General features: G+C 38.5%; 1 protein-coding gene and 1 long non-coding RNA gene across 3 annotated transcripts in view; one reads left to right on the top strand and one right to left on the bottom strand.

Annotated features, from left to right (window-relative positions):
- LOC144196581 (uncharacterized) overlaps positions 1-21,685 on the top strand; it is a 75,937-nt gene that overhangs the window by 9,438 nt on the left and 44,814 nt on the right. Inside the window, exons 3-4 of one of the 2 annotated variants that reach the window (XR_013326358.1) lie at positions 14,872-14,933; positions 19,918-20,746. This is a non-coding gene — a long non-coding RNA (uncharacterized LOC144196581). Of the gene's footprint in view, positions 1-14,871; positions 14,934-19,917; positions 20,747-21,685 lie in introns of those variants that run through there. The other variant, XR_013326357.1, reaches the window with a different exon arrangement.
- The window catches only part of nlgn4xa (neuroligin 4 X-linked a), a 47,116-nt gene continuing 29,402 nt past the window's right edge, over positions 3,972-21,685 (bottom strand). Inside the window, exons 4-6 of the mRNA XM_077716881.1 lie at positions 10,557-10,742; positions 8,856-9,645; positions 3,972-5,694 (exon numbers count right to left, since the gene is read on the bottom strand). Coding sequence (XP_077573007.1) covers positions 4,806-5,694; positions 8,856-9,645; positions 10,557-10,742 — 1,865 coding nt within the window. The 3' untranslated portion in view covers positions 3,972-4,805. The remainder of the gene's footprint in view (positions 5,695-8,855; positions 9,646-10,556; positions 10,743-21,685) is intronic.

Below are 21,685 nucleotides of genomic sequence, written 5' to 3'. Positions count from 1 at the left end.
TATCAAATAATGTGCCTTCAACAGCTTGTTCTCTGGGTATAATGTTGACTGAACTTTGGCTTGCTTCCCCTTGCTGCTGCTGTCTGTGACAGTCCACGCCAATACATCTCCCGATGGTAGCATCCCCATGAGATTCATTCAACCTAAAATGATACAAGCCGGCCTGCTCAGAATGTGCCGAGCTCCAAATTACATTTGATGCCAAGTGATATGAATAAGTCGGGTTCATGCATTAGCCAACTGTGTTTCAGGCAGGATGACTTCACCATTGGTGGCAGCTCATTTGCTAGCATATAGTTTCAACCACAGGCCACACGGCAGTGTGTTGTTGCTTTAACCTGAATTCGATGCGTGCAATCTTGGTTTGATTCCCACTTGGTGGGAGTGTGATTATGAGCATGACTGGTTGTTTGTTTCATTGTGAACTGTGATTGGCTGGCAACCAATCCTCTTTCTGCTACCCATGGTTTGGTGGGGGATAGGCTCCAGGACCTGCCGTGACCCTTGTGTTGATAAGCAGTACGGAAGAGGAATGAATAAATGCAATGTGTTTATTACCTGCCGCGACCCATCTTTGCTGGAGATACCGCTTATGGATAGAAGTCGATAGATTTCAGTCACATGATTTGTGGAAATCACAACAAGATGTGTAAACTAGTCGATAGGTATTGTGACCCACTCCTTGTGAGAGAATGGCTCCAGTTGCCTTTGTTTTGAGGAGACCATCACAAATGAAAAAACAAATAATATTTCACACCACAGGCGTAAATATTAAGGATTTTAGGGGCAGAAATAGGGAATTGTTTCAGGATTAGGACACAGGTGAATCCCACAGTCTACAAAAACATTTTTAATCTAACAGTCTAACCAAGGAATGCAGCAATGTCTTGGCTAACAACGCTTAAGTAGTAGTAGTGAGAGAGATTAAAAACAGGAGGAAAACTTTTTTTTGATTCTCAACAAAATGCAATCATAGGTGGTCAAGTTTGTTTCTAAGCTTATACATGATTTTTTTAGTTCTTTTTTATTTTACAGTATTGTTTGATTTAATAGAGAAGACAATTGAGGACTGGTGCAATCCATGTGTGTTTTAGTCAGAAGTGAAGGTTAAAACCCATCTCTGGTTTAACCATTACTTCAGAGGGAATCAAGACCAAAAAAGCCTCTGAATGAAAGGTCATGATTAAATTCCAAGGTATGAAACAGACGGCTTTATATTTGGTGGGTGAAACCCAATTTGTTGCCTCCTGCACCTGGCAAATGAAATGCTGCTTTCTGCCCTGCTACAAGCCAGCCAACATTCATCACCTTGCATCATTTTTTCATTTGGCAATGCAGGAGCAAGACGGAATGACACTTGGTAGACACCAACAAGTCCCATGAGCTTTAAAGTCATACTATCACTTCAGATGCAAATTTTCAGAATTCAATACATGGGAGCCACACCGTTCAGTTTCTTAATACATGTCTCACAGTTTTGAGATCAAGGAGTTCAATTTCGGTGGTCCGGACCTACCTTTGTGGATTTTTTGCATGTTTTCCCCGTATCTGTGTTGATTTTCTCCAGGTACTCTGGTTTCATCCCACATCCTAAAAAACATGGATGATAGGCTGGTTGGACACTTCAAATTGCCCGATGGTATGAGGGTGTGCTTCAATGGTTGTTTGTCTCCGTATGCCCTTTTGATTGGCAGGCATCCAATTCAGTGTTGGGCAGTCCAGCGCCTCCATGACTTTGACGAGGATTAGCGCAATGTAAAATGAATTATTAATTCATTTATATTTGAATACTCTTTGACTAGATTCTATCATTTAATTTGTGTGAAAAATTGAGATAGTGGGACCTTCGGGTCGGCTTATTTTGTCTGCAGATTATCTGTGAAATCTGATTTAACAGGCAAGTTAAAATCTAACATTTGTCCGTGTATTAGCATATTTTTTTTTGTTTTTGAAGCTGGTTACATGGTTGTAAAATTGATGAATTTTCTTATTGGTTAAGAGTCGTATGTTCGGTTACGATACGTTGGATTTATTGGTGTTTCAGTAAGCTATCAAGCTATCAATTGGCAGATATATTTATATTTATGTTGCAAGGCTAAATTTGATGTATGTGGGACTCTCAGTTTTGTTACTGCGCAATTTGGATGAAAACAAAATGGATCAGTTAATGTACAATGCTGTAAAATCCAGTGCTTGAGCATTACAGTATGTATGTTCAGCTTTTATGGTGTGTTAAACCAGTTAATTTGTTTTGCACTCTTTTATATTCTGATACAGTAAAAGCCTACTCTTCTGTCAAAACTGCGACATAATAAATCTAAAGATCAAGTGAAAAAACTTGAATGCATTCAAGTGAATACAAAAGCTCAATATCAAGTTTGAAGGACAATCTGTTAGTGAAGTATGACTTCAGTAGTATGAAACAGGTGCAGTTGGTGAAGGCTAATTGCATTAGAGCATGGCTGGGTGGCAAATGATTAGCTGAGATGTAATTAATTCTCACAACTCTCTTACTCTTTCAAGCAAACGACGTGATGTGATTTTCAAGGAGTTTTTGGGCTTGTCCCGATGGTTTGATTGTTTGCCAAAGGATGGCGTTACCAGAGAAAGCTTTTGTTCTTCAGGACATATTGTGCAAACCTATGGACGGCTAGAAGGGTTTTGGTCTTTTGTTATATATTTGCTGCATTTTCCGCATACACAGGCACGGTGCTTGGACGTTTGGTCGCCGGTCTTTTTGTTGCCGGTCAACAGGTGACAGAGAGTTTACTGTTGAAGCTCTCAAAATTATATTCATGAGAATTTAATATCTAAGAGAGAGAGTTTAATATCTAAGAGAGAGAAATAGTTTAATATCTAAGAGAGAGACAGAGTTGAATATATTCAGAGAGAGAGTTGAATATCTAAGAGAGAGAGTGGAATATCTAAGAGAGAGAGAGTTGAATATCTAAGAGAGAGAGAGTTTAATATCTAAGAGAGAGAGTTTAAAATCTAAGAGAGAGAGAGTTTAATATCTAAGAGAGAGAGTTTAAAATCTGAGAGTTTAAAATCTAAGAGAGAAAGTGTTTATTATCTAACAGAGAAAGAAAGAGTTTAATATCTAAGAGAGAGAGAGAGAGTTTAACATCTAAGAGAGAGAGAGAAAGAGTTTATCTAAGAGAGAGATTTTAATATCTAAGTACTGTTTAACAACTAAGTACTGTTTAATATCAAAGTTCATTTGACCGGCGACCAAAAGACCGGCGACCGAAAGACCGGCGACCAAAAGACCGGCGACCAAAAGACCGGCGACCAAAAGACCGGCGACCAAAAGACCGGCGACGAAACATCAAGTGGGTGGGATAAGCAGACCCTCTGTTGGATCAAACAGCATCCCCACTGCCGAACAAGCAGCTTTCACGAGTAAAATAAAAATAAAAGGTTAAAAACGATCCCAGGACCTGGTGTCTGTCATTTGTGGGAAAAATGGGACACATTTCAAGTTTCAAGCCAATAAAAATCATTTGTCTTTGATTTTTTTTACCCCTCTCTCCTTATAGAAAATACTTTGATCTTTTATTAAAAACATTGCAGAAAAACTTTATACATGTGTCCAGCCAGAAATAGTATCTCTATAATCACTTAAGGCAAAATAGCAAACAAATAGTGTATAAGAAAACTAACAAATTTTGAAATTTTCTTATTTGCTTCTTTTTGTTTTTTTTTTAAATAAATTTAGCAGATATCCTTTCTTCCCTGTTGAGCATAACTTATGCAAAACAAAAAAATAACATTGATGGGTTCCTCTGCATTCATTTCATTATAATAAATAGAATATTATTTACATTCATTCATTTCCTTTGTAACCCAAAATATATCACAAGCTTGACACAATACTTTACATATTGCTAGCATATGAGTAGAATTCAAACTATATAACATATATTGTCACATTTATTCCTATACAAATAATATTGGTACTGCTTTTAAAAAAAAAAAAAAAAACATTTCTGGCTACTTTGCAGGCAGAAATAAATAACATGAATACAATTGCAAATACCCCCAACTCATAAAAAAAAAAAGAAATAACTGAGAGCAGATCAAATTAGTCATCACTTGTCAAGTCTGGAATTGAGATAAAACTTGCTTGCAGACATTCTGCATTAACACATCTCACAAAACAATATAACTATTTACATCATAGCTCAGAGGCCCAAAATGCACAAATTCTCAAAGGCTTGTTTTGGTTGAGCTGGGGAGGAGAAAAAAAACTAAGGGGAACATAATGATGCGTTATTTATATACAGTATTTGAGTATCTGAGCTCAGAATGAAACTGCCAAACTAAAATCACCAGAAGGATTATGAATTATCATCCTTTTTTTTTTTCATTTTTTGAACCGCCACTATTTTTGAAGTCATTTTTGGGAGAAGAATGAAACATTTATAATCAACAATGAGATTCCAGAAGCATTCTCTGTATTCCATTTGCTGCAATGCATTAATTTTCTCATTTTTTTTTCATTTTTTTTGGTAAATGAAACATAAGTCAGTCATAAACTTTTGAGTTTTTCTGCTGATAAAACACCAAGGAGATTATCTCCAAATATTTATTACTGTAGTGACATTCACAATTCATATTTTCTTTGTTAAAAAGACATCAATTGACTATATATGCTTTGTCATGAAGGCAGTGTAGCAAAATAGCTTCTATCATAAATTTTGGAGTCTGTGCTTCATTCACATCGACCCTTACTTCCATTTGCCTTTTTATCAAGTCACTTCTTGATCTCAGTGGGAATCTGGGGTTGTCCAATCCCAGCAGAGCTATACCCGTGTAGTGGAGTGGCCATGTGGCAGATTGCTACTGTTCTGGCTACCCCCAAAAGTATTGAAGTTGTGCAGTGGCTGCATGCCAGCTAGCGAGTTTGGAATCATGGTGATGGTGCTAGGTGTCATCAGCGGTATGTCGTCGGGCGAACGGCGTAACGTAAGGGTGTAGTCGGGCGGGCAATTGAGGCGTAGTGCGTCATGGACTTGCATGGACTCTAGCTGATGCGCATGCTCTAGTTGCTGCTGCTTCATCTGCAGCGTCATTAACTCGTCGCTCTGCAGGTGAGCCACGTCGTTGACTGAAGACGGCGCGTCCACCGGCGTCGAGTTGTGCTGTGGGGTGGGGACGTGGCGCGTTGAATCGGCACGACGCTTGTCTTTTTTGTAGTATAATGCGGCAAAGGCCAGGATGTTTAAGAATAGGAGGGAAGCGCCCACAGCGATGGTGACGCTCAGTTCGGTGGAGTAGTCTCGCCTAGTCTCGATCATTACGGTGGATTCGTCGATGAAATCGTCGCTTTTGCGCTGGTCGGTGGTGCGCTTAGTGTTGCTGGAAGGCACCCCAGGATGGCGGGTGGTAGAGGGCCAGTTGTTTTTACCTGGGAAGCGCTTGGTGTAAGGGTAAGGTGTGGTGTCCTGTGGAGGTATTTTGGTTGTGGTTGACACGTACTGGAAAAACTCATTGATGTTGTGGAGATGTGGTACAAGTTCCAGCCAGAAGGCAACCTTGGTGGCACGGTAGTGGTCTCGGACTCGGGGTTTCAGACCAATGTGAAGGTAGAGCTGATCTTTGGGGTTATACTTGGTCCAAGCTACTTCTTCAAATCTGTTGGGCTTTGTGTGAATGAATTTTGTGTCTTGTGGAACTGGTTGATTTGGGTCACTGGAAAAATATGACAAATTGCAAAGGTATTTTTAGCATAGTGGCAAAATAAGGACATTGCAATCAATACAGTGTTCCCTCGCTAATTCGCGGTTCAGCTACCACGGACTCAGAGCTTTGCAGATTTTTTGGGGGAAAAAAATACAAATATTACATTGAAACAACATATTTTACAGTTTTTTTGTTATAACATGAATTTCACTCTCTCTACCCGTATTCTATATGGTGTACTGTATACAGGGGGGTAAAAAAAAAAAATAAAAAATAAATAAATAAAAAAAAAATTGAATTAAATTCAAATCAAGTATTTTTGAAGGGGAATCCCTACTTCGCGGAAATCTACTTATCGCGGGTGGTCCCGGTCCCCATTAACCGCGATAACCGAGGGAACACTGTATTGCCTAAAAGCTCTCATCTGTTGAAGCTACAGTATTTTATTTTATGTTTATTATAGGTACTTTAAGCTCTCTCTTAATGCAGGAATTTAGGTGCATAAGAAGTGAAACCTAGCATGGCGAATAACAACTTGTAGTTGGATTTCGAAATGATCGAAGTGATGTAGCCAAAGGAACGTGAAGTCCTGGTAGAGTGATGTACAGTCACCAGCTCAGAGGCGGTTGCCACACCATGTGTTCTTTCTCACTTAGAACACATCATAGCTTAGCAACTAAAGCTTCGTCAGTGTTTTTGTAGCACAAGCTTGTGTGTTGTTGCGCATCAGATTTATTTTCCTACGGAAGGGAGGCTTGTTAATTTAATGCAATACTAGGAAATCATAAGAAACTTTAAGAGGTAATTTTGATACCTTCACGCCGACAGCTCACTAACCATTAATTCAGTAATAAACATTACTCCTCCGTCTCATTGCTGACATTGCAGCCTTGCTGGAGTATAGTGGTAATCAAGCAACTGTCAAAAAACTATCTATCTGCACCATTAAAAGTAGTAGAGAGGATGTCAATATATCTTTTGAAAAAGATTTATTTGGGTATTTCTGAGCCAACTGCAAATGTTTCTGGATGCTGAAATGCAGCATTCTGAATGATTGAAGATAAAAGATTATTGCACTTTTGCATTATCGGAACAAACTGCTTAAACTGCTTCATTTTCTTTCCTTTTAAAAAGGACTGGATAGTTTACATCAGTGGTTAAAACAGGAGTGTCAAAAATACGGCCCACAGGCCAGATCCGGCCCGTCTGGTGATTTGGTACGGTCCGGGGAAGAAAGCTGCATTGTATAAAAAATATGAATTTTCTTTAAAGTATGTAGTTCTTGTATTATCCGCTAGGGGGCGCAGTGTTTTAGTACTTGCAGACAACATGAATTGACATTTATTTATGTTCTTATGTTATTGTCTTGTTCATAATATATTGTTCATAATGTAAAAGGAAAATTCTGTTAATAAACATTTTGATAATTTACTCATTTTTTGCACTAATTATTAGTATTAGTGACTAATACAAAGGAAAAAAGTGGGCTTATTGTTGGTTCTATGTAATTTTCGCTTGATCTCAAATTAAGCTGTATTCGGCCCGCAGACCAAAAGGAGTTTGACACCCCTGGGTTAAAACCTTATTCCAGATTATGCATAACAGTTGTGATTTGCTCATATAAATCAATGTCCTAGAGTAGTTTCCCTCTAATTAGGTTTACCTGAGAGATCTAACCCGTTTGAGATTAATGAGTTATTAAAACAGAGACGATTAAAAAAAGACGGGATTCAAATCCACATTGAAATGAAATCATATAGGTAAAAAATCCATATGAAAATGTTGGTATATCTTGACGTTGCTGTATTTTGGTCAGACTATCAGGTACCACTCTTTTGAGCACTGAAATTCGTCCGGCCGTAGCAGTAACCCAGAGCAGCATTAGCATTATCATTCTGACCCAGGCAGCCAAAACGTCTTGTTATGCTTGATTTGCTGCAGAATTACTGTCATCTCCAGGAGTTGAGTGGAACAGCAGCGACCAGAATGTGCAGTGAGATGAGTAAAATCGTTGCACTTTGTTTAATGTAAGCACGCCCGTCGTACTCAACTTTGCCAAATGCGCCATCAATATTATAACATATTATATCTGCAAGGCAGCATATCTACTAAATGTTTTGATTATTACAGGCTCTCACTACAAAATGTTTCTCTACGTTAGTGTGGAGTGTTCCATAATAAAAAAAATGATTGCTCTGCAATAGTGTCTGCATTTGGCATCATAGACACAGAGTTGCTAGCATTTGGTGGGATTCTACGCAACGCCTGTCATGGCAACCCTAACATATGCGCCAACAATATGCCACTCCTCGACAGATGAAGTAGCAAACTCTAACAGCGTGCTCAAAGCCTACTCTGCTCACTCAAGTGAGGAGTATTTACATATGGTCCCATTAAGGTTCCAATGAAGTATGTGATAACATTGAAAATACTATATATGGAATATATATTTATATACGTGTATATATTTATCTATGTGTGTATATATGTGAATTTATGTGTATTTGTGTGTATTTGTGTGTATTTGTGTGTATTTGTGTGTATTTGTGTGTATTTGTGTGTATTTATGTGTAGTTATGTGTATATGTGTATATATGTGCACAGTGTACATGTACACGTGTACATGTGTATATATGTGCACAGTGTACATGTACACGTGTACATGTGTATATATGTGCACATGTGTACATGTACACATTTGTGTACATGTGTATATATGTACACATTTGTGTACTTATGCATATATATGTGCACATGAGTACATGTGTACATAGGTGTACATGTGTACATAGGTGTACATGTGTACATAGGTGTACATGTGTACATATGTGTACACGTGTGTATGTGTGTGTATATGTATGTGTATATGTATGTGTGTGTGTATGTGTGTGTATATGTATGTGTGTGTGTGTGTGTATATGTATGTGTGTGTGTGTGTGTATATGTGTACATGTATGTGTGTGTATATGTATGTATGTGTGTGTGTATATGTGTACATGTATGTGTGTATATGTGTATATATGTGTATATTTAGATTAGATAAAATATAGATTAGATATGTATTAGATAGAGATGGATAGAGAGATGGATAGAGAGATGGATAGAGAGATGGATAGAGAGATAGATTTTAATATAATAAAAAAATAAATCAGGTTAAGAATAATATTTACCCTGTTTTGGCAAAGTTAGTCCAGTAAGTCATAACAACAGCACTCAGCATCACATCATTCTTGGAGAAATTGCAGTTGAAGAGATCCGTTGGGCCAATCATTGGAATCCCAAACACATAGGGTACTTCATCACCATGAGCTGAGTCAGCCCAACTGGGTTTCATGTCACTCTGACAGTGGTGATAAAATGCATAAAAGTAGGTGGGAGAACCATACTGGGCATGAAGGTCAGCTGTAGCAACTGCCGGTGCCACCCACTGATGGTCTGTAAACAGCGCCACCAAGGTCTTGCGACGGTTTTCTGGATTCTCCTTGTCTGCCCAGTCGGTGTACATGAACTTGATTGTTTCACGTAGTGTGTCTTTGCCCTCTGGGTAACCATACAGATGATCCACAAAGTCAGACACAGCAAAGTCAAAATCATTGGCGGAGACGCCATCCTCACTGTCCACAATCCCATCAACGAACTTGAATCCCTCGCCTTGATTGACGCCCAGCATGATGTCATAGTTCAGAAACTCTCCTTGTTCCATAAGGATTTGTGGATCGTCTGGTATCACGTCGCCATCGATCACCGGACCGAAAGCGATATGGTATTTTGCCGGTGTTACATACTGCTCGATCAGCTCCTTGTAGTTTTTGTTCTGCAAACACTCGACCAAGTCTATGGTGTCCAGCATGTTGCAGCCCACCTTCTCAGCCAAGGCTCGTGTGTACTTAGCAGGCTGGTAGTTGACTGCCCAGCTAGACAGTGCCGTGCCGCTCTGTATGATGGCTTTCTGGAACATATCTGAAAATGGGATTAAAAGAATGAGTGTGAATCTTGCAGGTCACTTCATTTCAAATTTAAATGGTCACAATTTAATATTTTCCCAAATAAACTACGGAGGAATTTGGTTTTCTTGCGTTTTTTTTACGGCAAAAAAACGAATCAACAACGACTACTTTGCTACTTCGTGTTTTACTACACATGGGATTTATTGCGACTTAAATATTTACATTTATATACTCAAGCAGTTAAGTTAAAATGACAACTCAATAAAGACTACTTGAAAGGAGAATTGCGTCTAAAGACATCTCTCCTTCATACTCAATCATCTAGGCCTGTTAAGCAACAGCTAGCATTTGCTGCTGCCACTATTCATTCATTGAAGAGTATTCGAACATATTTTCCTGTCAAAAATGTGTTTCAAAAACAGTCATTCAGAGTTTGTCATACACAAAAAGGGGAAAATCTAACGGAAATCATTACTATAAAGGCCGGAAAATACTTCTATTTACTTATTTTTCTAAATGTCAAATCACTAACCTTAATTCTTTCAGTTTTAGTTATATGGATGTAATTTACTGATCTTAAAGGCACGGAGCTGAGTAAAAGGAAATTGAATGTAATACTTTTTTTTTACCAAAACATAATAAATCCAAATTGGAAAAAAATGAAAGAAGTTTGAAGGAAGGTCATTTTAAAATACAATTCTATTATAACATTCCTCCAGGTAGACAGATTATGTCATTTAAATTCCTTAAACATGAATTAAGAATAAGAAAATTTGGCTACTCATAGCTTTAATGTATCGTTATGACTTCAATTGAAAGAAGACCGCAAAACATCCTAAAATAAGAACAAGAAATGAAAAAATGTGTTTAAAAAAAAGTTCATCAGGGGGGTAAATCCCAGGATATATGACTGTAGAGATTTACCTTCTGAGTAATGCGAGAGGGTCAACAGGCTGACACATGAGGCGCCGGCGCCAGAGCCGAAAATGGTCACTCGTTTTGGGTCTCCTTTGAAAGCCTGAATGTTTTCCTTGATCCATCTGAGAGCTTGAATTTGATCAAGCAGACCGTAGTTGCCCTTGGCTGCCTGGTCTCCGGTGCTCAGAAACCCTGCAGTGATGAATAGAAGCCGGAGATAAGCAGACGCTGTTTTTACAACTGACAATTTTGTATGACATTGAGAGGCGGATATTGGTACTTTATAGCTGACTGCTAGGTCAGAGTAAATCACAGGGTTAGGAATCACATTTAAATTTCCATTTGCTGCTGAAAATAGTCCCGGCAAATATGTTATTGTAGGTTGTTTGCTTGGCGAGGTGGTTTAGCGTGTACTTTACCCCTAATCCAAGCCAAATTGGCTCAGGCTTCAGCCAACTGCGGATACGATTATGTATTAGTACGCGCATCAGTGGCCATATTAACCAAGACTTTGCTATGGAACGAAAAACACAAGGTAATACAGTACTGAGCTATAAAACAAGCATTTGAGACGGCGAGGTTGAGAATACAATGATGGTTGGCTGGCTGGCTATGTCGTCAACCAGGAAACTGATTGACGAAATGGCAAACAGAGTTATTAGAGTTGTCTGGGAATAAATGTTAGCCCATCCAGGCCTTCAGGCTTCACTGGTAATGAATGGCAATAAAGGTTTTTCCCCTGTCAGCCATCCAAAACTACAGTGTTATTTAGAAAGGAAAAAGCTACCGGGTTGAGAGAGAGAGAGAAGCTAGGAAGTGCTGGCCTGTGGCTCAGCGATAGAGCGCAACGTGTTTGTCAAAGCACAGTTCAGGGATGATAGCCAATGGGGGAATGAGAATTGCATTGCTTCTAACAGTGTTTTTGCAGCCTGCGGTATGACCACCAATCATGACCAGGCGCTTGTCTTCTGTCTCGGCAAATTAGAAACTTCACAATCTGTTTTCCTAGATTTTCTATATTTACCTCTTTGTAAGTGTTCAGACAGATACCCACAAGGCAAGTGGGAAAAGAATGTAAAAAATTATCCATCAAAAATTGACTGCAAACAAAGGTGCATTTTTATTCTGGCAAGATTTATGTGAATAGTTCTACATGTTCACTTCACTCACATGAAATGCAAATATTTTAAATACAAACTCAATCAGCAATCTGTTTTCCTAGATTTTCTATTTACCTCTTTGTAAGTGTTCAGACATATACCCACAAGGCAAGTGGGAAAAGAACGTAGAACATTATCCATCAAAAATTGACTGCAAACAGAGGTGCAATTTTGTTCTGGCACACTAAGATTTCTGTGAATAGTTCCACATATTCACTCATGAAATGCAAACATTTTAAATACAAACCCAAATTATATAGCAAAATTGGGAAGTTGTCTTAAATGCAAAGTAATTTCCCATTCTTGCGTTGGTGCTATTTGAACGCTAGTTGCTTTTCATCACGCACTATACATTTTCGATGAGATATGTCTGCACTGCTCGCAATTTGGTAGCACGAGTACAATGTAGCCTGGCATTGTCTTGCTAAACTAAGAAGGGATGTCCCTGAAAAAGACATACGTACACAGAACCAACATGGTTCACATTAGCTTATTAAAACCAGTGACTAAAATCACTTTGTTAAAGGTGGAAAATTAGGAGGAACACAACAATCTGTAGGTGGTTTGGTGTGAAAGTGGTTAGCACATTGACATCATAGTTCTCAGGTCGAGGGTTCAATCCCAAGTTAGTTCTCCCTGTGCGGAGTTTGCTTGTTTGTCCCTAGCTTGTGTGGGTTTTCTCCTGGTACTCTAGTTTCCTCCCACATCCCCAAAACATGCATTGGTAGACTAGTTGAGCAGTCTAAATTGGACATAGGTATGAATTTGAGCATGAATAATTGTCCATCTCCTTGTGCCTTGCGATTGGCTGGCCACCAATTCAGGGTGTCCCCTCCCTGGTACCCATAGAAAGCTGGTTTAGGCTCCAGCACCACCCGCCACTCTTGTGAGGTTAAGTGATTCGGAACATGAATGAATAACAACAATCTGTTCTGTCCATCGTTTGGAAATGGAAAGCATTTCAACCCATTGCTTGTTGCTTTGCACATTAAACATTCTATAGAATAGGTCTCATTGTATTCTGTGTAGAGAAATCTAATGTTGATACACAGCTCTAGTAAATGAGATTCAATGCAAGAGACTTGGCTCCATCCACAATGCACATTTCCAGCCTATTCTGCAACTAGGGTTATTTATTCTCCTGAACTACCAGAGCTTCGCTGTGACACTAATGAGATGTAAATAACATTGGCGATATGAGAGCTTTGCTTATGATGTGGCACCAATAATGGAAAAATCATTATTAAACATTTCTCTAGCCCACACCGAAAAAAAGCTAAAAAGCAAATGCCACTTTTACTTTCAATTTAATTGGTTAGGAAGGCGCAAAAAAAAAAAAACATCAATTGTCTGCCAAAACATGAATATAGGATATTACCTCTTCACTGGACAAAATGTGACACAGATAAGTCTTAAATCCATTTATCTGTCAGTCCCGCCATCCATGACAGTTCTTAACAAATGCTCTAAATCCGCTCAAGCCAGAGGCCATAATTTCTTTTTTAATTAGTGAAAATAAAAAGTTCTGAAAATAGCATATTCATCTTTGCATCATTTTAATGTGGCAAGGAAAGAAAAGTGAATCCCTCATCGGCAATGCAGAAGGCTTCATTCCTCACACTATTCTAGTGAGAGACGCTCTGACAACATGACGGTTATACCAGTTAATTGTGCTCTGTGTCCAGAAGATAATTCCCCCCTAGCTGAAAGTTGAAATGTTAATTAACAAAGCGAATGACACAGACGGAATGTGTGAGATATGCTGAGCAAAGCCAGCTCAGCTTCAACAGTCATGTAGCATCTCGGCCAGTAAGAAGCTGAGCTGAGCTTTGTAATGTGAAAGTGGTGTTGATACCCCCAAGCTACCTCTGGACATGCTTTTCCCCCACTTTTTATATAACATAATCTCCTGCATGACACACTGGGTGAGTCCCCCTGGCTTCACACCTACTGTTAATGGTCATCAGAAGAATAGTAGTTTAAAGAATGATATTTCTGCTGTGGCTGTGAGCAGCTCATTTTTAATTTTGTTTTTCTTCTTGTTATATGTTTTATGTTGGCATATTACATTTGGTATTTAAAAGTTGAATGTTTCTTATTTTGCTAACTTTTGTCAACTGGGCTTCAGGGTCTACATTTAAGCAATTTCATCAGTCATTAAATAATGGCCAACGGGTTGTTGTTTTGTTATTTTTCCCCAATAAGATATATAAAACTCATTATACACAGCTAAAAAAAATGTATCAGAAGCAATTTATATGGTCTCCTTGGTGCTTGGACGTTTGGTCGCCGGTCAAATGGTGACAGAGAGTTTACTGTTGAAAACAGCTCTCAAAATTATATTCATGAGAGAGTTTAATATCTAAGTACTGTTTAATATCTAAGTACATTTGACCGGCGATCAAAAGACCGGCGACCAAAAGACCGGCGACCAAAAGACCGGCGACCAAAAGACCGGCGACCAAAAGACCGGCGACCAAAAGACCGGCGACCAAAAGACCGGCGACCAAAAGACCGGCGACCAAAAGACCGGCGACCAAAAGACCGGCGACCAAAAGACCGGCGACCAAAAGACCGGCGACCAAAAGACCGGCGACCAAAAGACCGGCGACCAAAAGACCGGCGACCAAGCGTCCGGCGACCAAGCGTCCGGCGACCAAGCGTCCGGCGACCAAGCGTCCGGTCATGTTATTTTATACAGTTTGCAATTCAAATCTACATTTATTTGTTTTTACATGATAGTGTTGATCCTCATTTTGTGCTCAACTTGCTTAATGTTATCAATATTCAGTGATAATTTTAGAACTCCTGAGGAATTAGTGCTAGGCAGCAGCCTGGGGCCTTCTAATATGTGTTTACATATACCTGAGAGGCAATTGCATTTACTAGGTGGCATCCTTGATGGAACCTGAAAAGAAGATTATAGACTTTTACGATTTAATAAACGAATACATTTCAAAGTTCTTTCAGATAAATATCAAAACCTTGAAGAAAAAGCTGCGCACATCAGAAGCCACATAGTTACATGCACATAGTATTTCATAGTTTAATAGTTGAATAAATATACCATGTTTTTCTACCCGTCTGTTTTAATATGAACATCTTTGATGTATCACTTCTGTTCCAGTAACAAGAGAAACTTCTCTGTTTACTTTCCACAGTACTGAATGTTCTTCACCAGATCAGAGGAAACAACAACAACAAGTTCAACTGACGATCTAGGGCAAGTCTGTTTCCCCCCCCCCCACACACACACATATACTCTCATCTACAGTATGTATGAACTCTCCATTCAAACTAAACTATGACCAAAACCGGGACATGATCTTACACTTGTGTAATTTAAAAAGAGCTCTTTGTCTCAAACTTTAAAAGCCTGCAGGAGGACACAAAGATACGATCAACCAAAACGTCTCCAAACAATTTGACAGAACCATCAAAAACATTCTAGCTTGTATACTATCTAAAAATGTGTGTTTTGCTTTGCTTTGATGAATGTCACAATGCCATATTGTAGTGAAGGAGGCTGAGGAAGATGATTGTCGCAAAACATATTGTTCCCAATATATGATAGTGTACAAAAAATAGTACTAGATAAAAGATAACGGGAAAGCGATGATGAACTGATTCATTTACAGTTGTTAATATATACTTGGAGAAATACAGTATAAATACTTTTTGGAAATAAGTAGGAGCATAATCAACTATGGAAATAAATAACATTATGGCTTTGAGTTTTGTGCTAATAGTGACTGCTTTGTTTGAACAATTTCATATATATTATAATTCGTGACCGGACGTTTGGACGTCAGTCTTTTGGTTCCTTTTGGTCGCCGGTCTTTTGGTCGCCGGTCAAATGGTGACAGAAAGTTCACTGTTGAAACCACCTCTCAAAATTATTTTCATGAGAGAGAGTTTAATATCTAAGAGAAAGAGTTTAATATCTAAGAACTGTTGGAACCTGCTCTCAAAATTATATTCATGAGAGAGAGTTTAATATCCAAATATCTACTGTTTTCAACAGTACTTAGATATTAAACAGTACTTAGATATTAAACAGTACTTGGATATTAAACAGTACATAGATATTAAACAGTACTTAGATATTAAACAGTACTTAGATATTAAACAGTACTTAGATATTAAACAGTACTTAGATATTAAACCCTTTGGAAATCAGACCTGCAACTCCAACTTGGTTTGCTTGCATTTGAGTAAACGTACACTTACAATTACCAATTTCTTCACAGAAAAAGACATCAAAGAATGACCGAGGGCAGGGAAATAAAGACAAAATAAATTGACTAGAGAACAAATCACCCCTGTAGTAGACAAAAGTGGCTAGAGGGAGTCATTAATTGATAGAAGAGGAAAAAAACAGCAAACCAAACAAAACTAAATGAGCAGACAAGACATATTGTAACATAATAAAACTAAATATTCAAAGAAAGTCAACAAAAACACAAATTATTCCATTTGTTTTAGCACAAGCAGTTTTAAGACAACCTGTTTCTGGTGCAAACATTTGTGAATACGTTAGAAATGAATCAATGACTATGTGATTTGTGTGGATGTAGTCGGTATGTCTGAGGGAAATATTGCGTGAAGTATGGCCTGATGTTTTCAATGTCTTTTTTGTAGCTGTGGAAAAAAAAGCGGAATGATTCAATTTCCTTTAGTGGCTGAAACATCTTCTTACAAAACATGTATGTGTGAATTCCTTGAAACATGGCCACAAAGAAATAAATAGAGGAACGAAGGTCATCTACAAAAAAAAGGAAGAACATTGATGTGCCAGGGACATATTTCAATACTATGAGAAGCTTCAAGTGTGGAAAAGCATGATTGGTTACACATCCATTCAGCCGGGACGCTACCCAAGTGATCCACCAGCGTATGGTAATTAAATTCTGCAGACCTAATTAGAATCTATTTGACATCCATGGGGAGACATTTGCACAGCTTGCAGTGCTGCACAAACAACTCACAGGCACAAGCAGCCATGTCCATTGCAGCCATGTCCATTGCAGCCATTTTAGATAGACAAAGATGCTGTTATAGTACACAAGGTAAACTATATTATGGGCTTGAAGTAAATAAAGCATTGGATCGTGTCACATTAATATACAACACTCATGTCGATTATTTGCCTCGTTCCTAATATGGTAGCTAGGGGGCGAATGATGAATATTTTCCCAATAGTAATTCAATACAGGTAGAAAAAATATCCATTCAATTTCTTTCTTGAAGCATCATATGCAGCTTTAGGGGAAAGCTGGCTAGACCACCAAGTGGTTATGTATAGATACTCAGATACACTGCTGTATGTTATTTTGAAAGTCCATCAAATGGAAATACAGAATAATGATCCAAGAGAAAAACAAATATAATCTACATAGCCCAGGGGTGGGCAAACTTTTGGGCCCGGGGGCCACATTGACTTTAAAAATTTGACAGATGGGCCGGGTCAGCACAAGATACGATACATATAAAAAAGTGCATCCGTTAACAGTACATATGAAACATAAACAGAAAAAAAGGACTAAAGTATTAACATACTCATCACTCATCATTAAAGTTAAAAGTATAAAGTACAAAGTAAAGTAAAAGGGGATGTATTAAGAAATATTAAAATGTCATTTTAAAAAAGATAGAGGGGCTATAAACACGAAAAACAAACAAGAGTGGACAGAGCCACTGCCACTGGCTTCCGCGTTACGGCGCCATCTTGAGGAAAAAGAAACATTATTTGGAGAATGTCGGCGGGCCGGATTAAAAGGGACCGAATGTGGCCCGCCGGCCATAGTTTGCTCATGGCTGACATAGCCCATGATAGAGAATTAAAAAAAAATCTAAATCAGATGGAGTAAATGGGCGGCATTGTGAGGAAGAATAAAATGAAGTACAATAATCAATCAGAGATGTCAAGGCTCTGAACAAGGATGGCAGTGGAATGAGGCGCCAGGGAGAGAAAAGGCGATTAATATTGCGAAGATGAAAATATGCGCATTCTGCTGTGTTATTTATGAGAGCTTGAAATGATAAGCAGGTTCCATCAAGGATGCCACCAAGTAAATGCAATTGCCTGCTATAAAGAAGAAACTGCATCCAAAAAAAGAGGAATATGAGTTTAGTCACTGTTAAGTATGAAAAAATTGGCATTGGAACAGGATTTACAAGTTTATTGAGGCAGCCCTTCAAGTAAGAGAGTGGAGGGGTGTTTGAGGGAAGGTTAAACTACGTGTCCTTCACAAAGCAATGAATGTGAATATTGTAATTACAAAGGATAGAGCTGATCACAATGAGATACAATGGATGTAATAAGGAATAAAGAATAGAGGACAATGTTTTGGGGTAGAAAGAATCATTGGATAGAAAGGTATTCTGGATTAAACCAATATCAGGGGCCATTGTAGCTGTTTTACATGGTAGGGAGAATTCAGGTAGTGAGAGAAGACTCAATGATGACAGCGAAAATTGGGAGTAGAGAGTGGAGAAAGTCATGAACCAAGGCTGTCAAGAGCATGTCGAACTGGCAGGTGGAAGTTTTCACTTTAAAGTTCACACTTTCCAAGGTTGTGGAAAGACAGTGACAGACAGTGACAGAAGAGAGTGTTGAGATTTAGAGGGAGAGCGAGGAGCATGGTTAGAAGGGAGTAACTGATGGATTGTATGGAGTTTTGCATCTGAGGGGTGCTAAGTCCGGATGTCTGGTGGTATTGTCAAACTGGGAGAATTTGTGGTCTTAGGTTGGCATGACAGACTTTGTTTGATTTGTTATTTCTTTATCTAAAACTGAGTGGTGTGTGACAAAAAGGGATGATTAAAACTTTCATTTAAGGGACTAGTAGGAGCATAATCAACGATGGAAATAAATGAAATTATGCCTGTGAGGTTTATGCCAATAGTGACTGCTTTGTTTGAACAATTTCATATATGATGTAATTCGTGACTGGACGTTTGGTCGCCGGTCTTTTGGTCCCTTTTGGTCGCGGGTAAATGGTGAGAGTTTACTGTTGAAACCAGCTCTCAAAATTATATTCATGAGAGTTTAATATCTAAGAGAGAGTTTAATATCTAAGTACTGTTGAGACCAGCATTAAAAAAATATATTCATGAGAGAGTTTAATATCTAAATATCTACTGTTTTCAACAGTACTTAGATATTAAACAGTACTTAAATATTAAACCATACTTGGATATTAAACAGTACTTGGATATTAAACCGTACTTAGATATTAAACCGTACTTGGATATTAAATACTACTTAGATATTAAACAGTACTTGCATATTAAACAGTAAACTTTCTGAGACCATTTGACTTGCGACCAAAAGGGACCAAAAGACCGGCGACCAAACGTCCGAGCACCAAAATAATTCTAGTAATGATTTTATAATACCTGTATTCATAAAATTCTCCTCACCTAGTATATAACCTCTTATCCAGCTAAAGAGAAACTGCGTTAACCTATTGTCCTGACAGCACCGGGCTTTGCTGTCAGTTTGATGTTACTTCAGTTTCTTTTTACCAGTATTGTATTCTGCCAAGGATATTTACGCTACCCATTCAAGGTGTGATAAGAAAAAGTACGAAATGGTATTTCAGTCTACACTATCACATGAGTACCCATACAAATGGAACACCTATTATTGATGGTAAAAAAAAATGGTGTGGGATTCAGCGAGTGCTCGAGAACGTCAGAGTAGTTGTCAGCTCTGACCATGTGTCAAACCCAAATATCGTCTCCCGCCTCTGCTCTTTCATTTGCAACCATGATGGGCCGGCCTAGGGCAGGCCTGCTGCTTCTCCAACACCCACATCATTAAAGTGTTATTATCATAGACATGTGATGGCACGCATTCAAACACAGCTTGTTAGGAACTGACAAGGCTGGCATAGAATATCTGACAAAGCGGCTGCTCAATATTCAAAATGAAGGAATCCCAAGCAGTCCAGCAAGTCTGTCTGCCCTTGCAATTGTACGCTTTTGCTATCTTACTCCCTCCACATAGCCTTTTTTCCATCACTGAGTAGAGCTGGAATGCACAGCCCCCTACTTGCATTTTTAAATTGCGCCCGAAATCTAGCCAGCCATGGCAGATATGCACTTGGCAGGGGATGGGATGGGGGCAAATGCCAAGGTGTGGGTCTCCAAGTGAAACGTTTCATTGAATTATGTCTTCTGAAAGAGTTTTTTTTTTACAGTCGTCTTGGCAATCGATGCACTTCAAATCTGAGGTCGTCCTTAGGAAGGCAAGATGATAAATCTACAGTCATTTATTTTCTTCTTTTCTCTGTAACCTTTTCACAAAGTGACTTATTTTTTTTTTATCAATGCAAACCTTATGTTACGCTTCTACTGGAGTAGCTTTTGGAAGTTGAAATGTATTTATAAACACATTTGAGCAATGACTAAATAGATTTTTTTTCTTCACTTAGCAGGAAATTAAGAGGGCAAGGTTCCTTCTCACCTGGAAGCATAATTTCTGCAATCTACCATTTACAGTTTTGATTAAACGGGGAAATAAAGTATGAAATTGCCTTTGTGAAAAAATCATAGGGTGCTTGGAAGGTATTGTAGAAAAAATTTAGATTATTGCTCACGTGTTATTGTGTGGCAGATTGGGCTAACAGAAAAAAACATTGTCTATTCCAAACCAGTGCAGAATCCAAATGATTTAGAAGCTGTTACTTTAAGGTGACATTACTACAGAGGTTGAGAGGTTGGAGGGCTCTGGGGAGCGACAGTTGGTCTTGGTAGGGAACAGCTAAGGACAGTGATGGAGTGCGAGCAGCTTCGACACACATTACCATCACGTCTTGACGGTCATTTGTATTCTAGGCAGATTTCTTGCTGCAAACCCTGGAGTGTTTGCAGATTTGTGCTGCAACAAGCGATAACACAGTGATGTAGTTTGAATGAAATGCAATACATGTTCTCTCTTGGAGGTGAAATTGGATCAACATTTGATATCACGGCTGTACTGAACTGAATTCTCTGTATTTCATCACAATTCTGCATATACTAATTAGCGTCAAACTGAAGCCAGTTTTAATCTGGGTAGAAAAATTAAAATCAGCAATCCAAAACTATTTTATGTTACAAATATATGTTATTGGCCCCCTTTCAACAACCAATTGCCCTCATGCACATACCCAAGGACAATTTACAGTGCTCAATCAGCCTAGAATATCTGGTTTTGCATTGTAGGATAACACCAGAGCACCCATAGAAAACCCACACAGTTAAGGGGAAAACATGCAGACTCCAAAGGTTAGAACCCACCAGGGATTGAACTCTCCATATGAAAGGAATATTTTTTTTCCAATAATAGAATGGTTGGTAGAAAATACTATTATCATTTGTTGGGGAGAAGAAAACAAACCGTGGTTAATTAACAGGGTAATGTAGCAGCACTGCAGTGTCTTGATTGAATGTGTAACCTTCAGTTAAATTAAACCTTGATCTGAGTCACATTAATTACACAGACACTTATCTTCTTTGTTGAGTCAAGATTCTGTTGACCCGCTTGGCTGCTACCAATTTTCTTAAAGGCTTTGATTAATTAGTTATTAAAAATTTACATGTAGAAGCATTGCAATTCAGAAAAAAACATCTACTTTGCTTACCTGTCCTGTCATTTGTGTATCCTTTTAAGTTTAATGACATCAGTTAGCATAGTAAATAGGTAAAATAAATGAAAATGATCATTGACAATCACTTCCAAACACGATTTAAATGAGAGCTCACCAACCAAATTGGAGAGAAGTCCAAAAAACTCGATTTTCTGTTGTTCTGTTCACTTATTTTCCGTTTTCTCATTAATGACTCAGACAATTAGCTTAGGTCGAAATCTTAGTGCCATGTTTCATAATGCCGCATAATGTTGGCACTTTTAACAAGTGGAGCGAACTGCATACATATAAGACACATTGGCCTTGTAGAACTTGCTGCGGGCAAAATGAAAGCATA

The sequence above is a fragment of the Stigmatopora nigra genome, chromosome 1 (genome assembly GCF_051989575.1).
Source record: "Stigmatopora nigra isolate UIUO_SnigA chromosome 1, RoL_Snig_1.1, whole genome shotgun sequence".
NCBI lineage: Eukaryota > Metazoa > Chordata > Actinopteri > Syngnathiformes > Syngnathidae > Stigmatopora > Stigmatopora nigra.
This window is presented reverse-complemented; position numbering and strand designations above follow the sequence as displayed.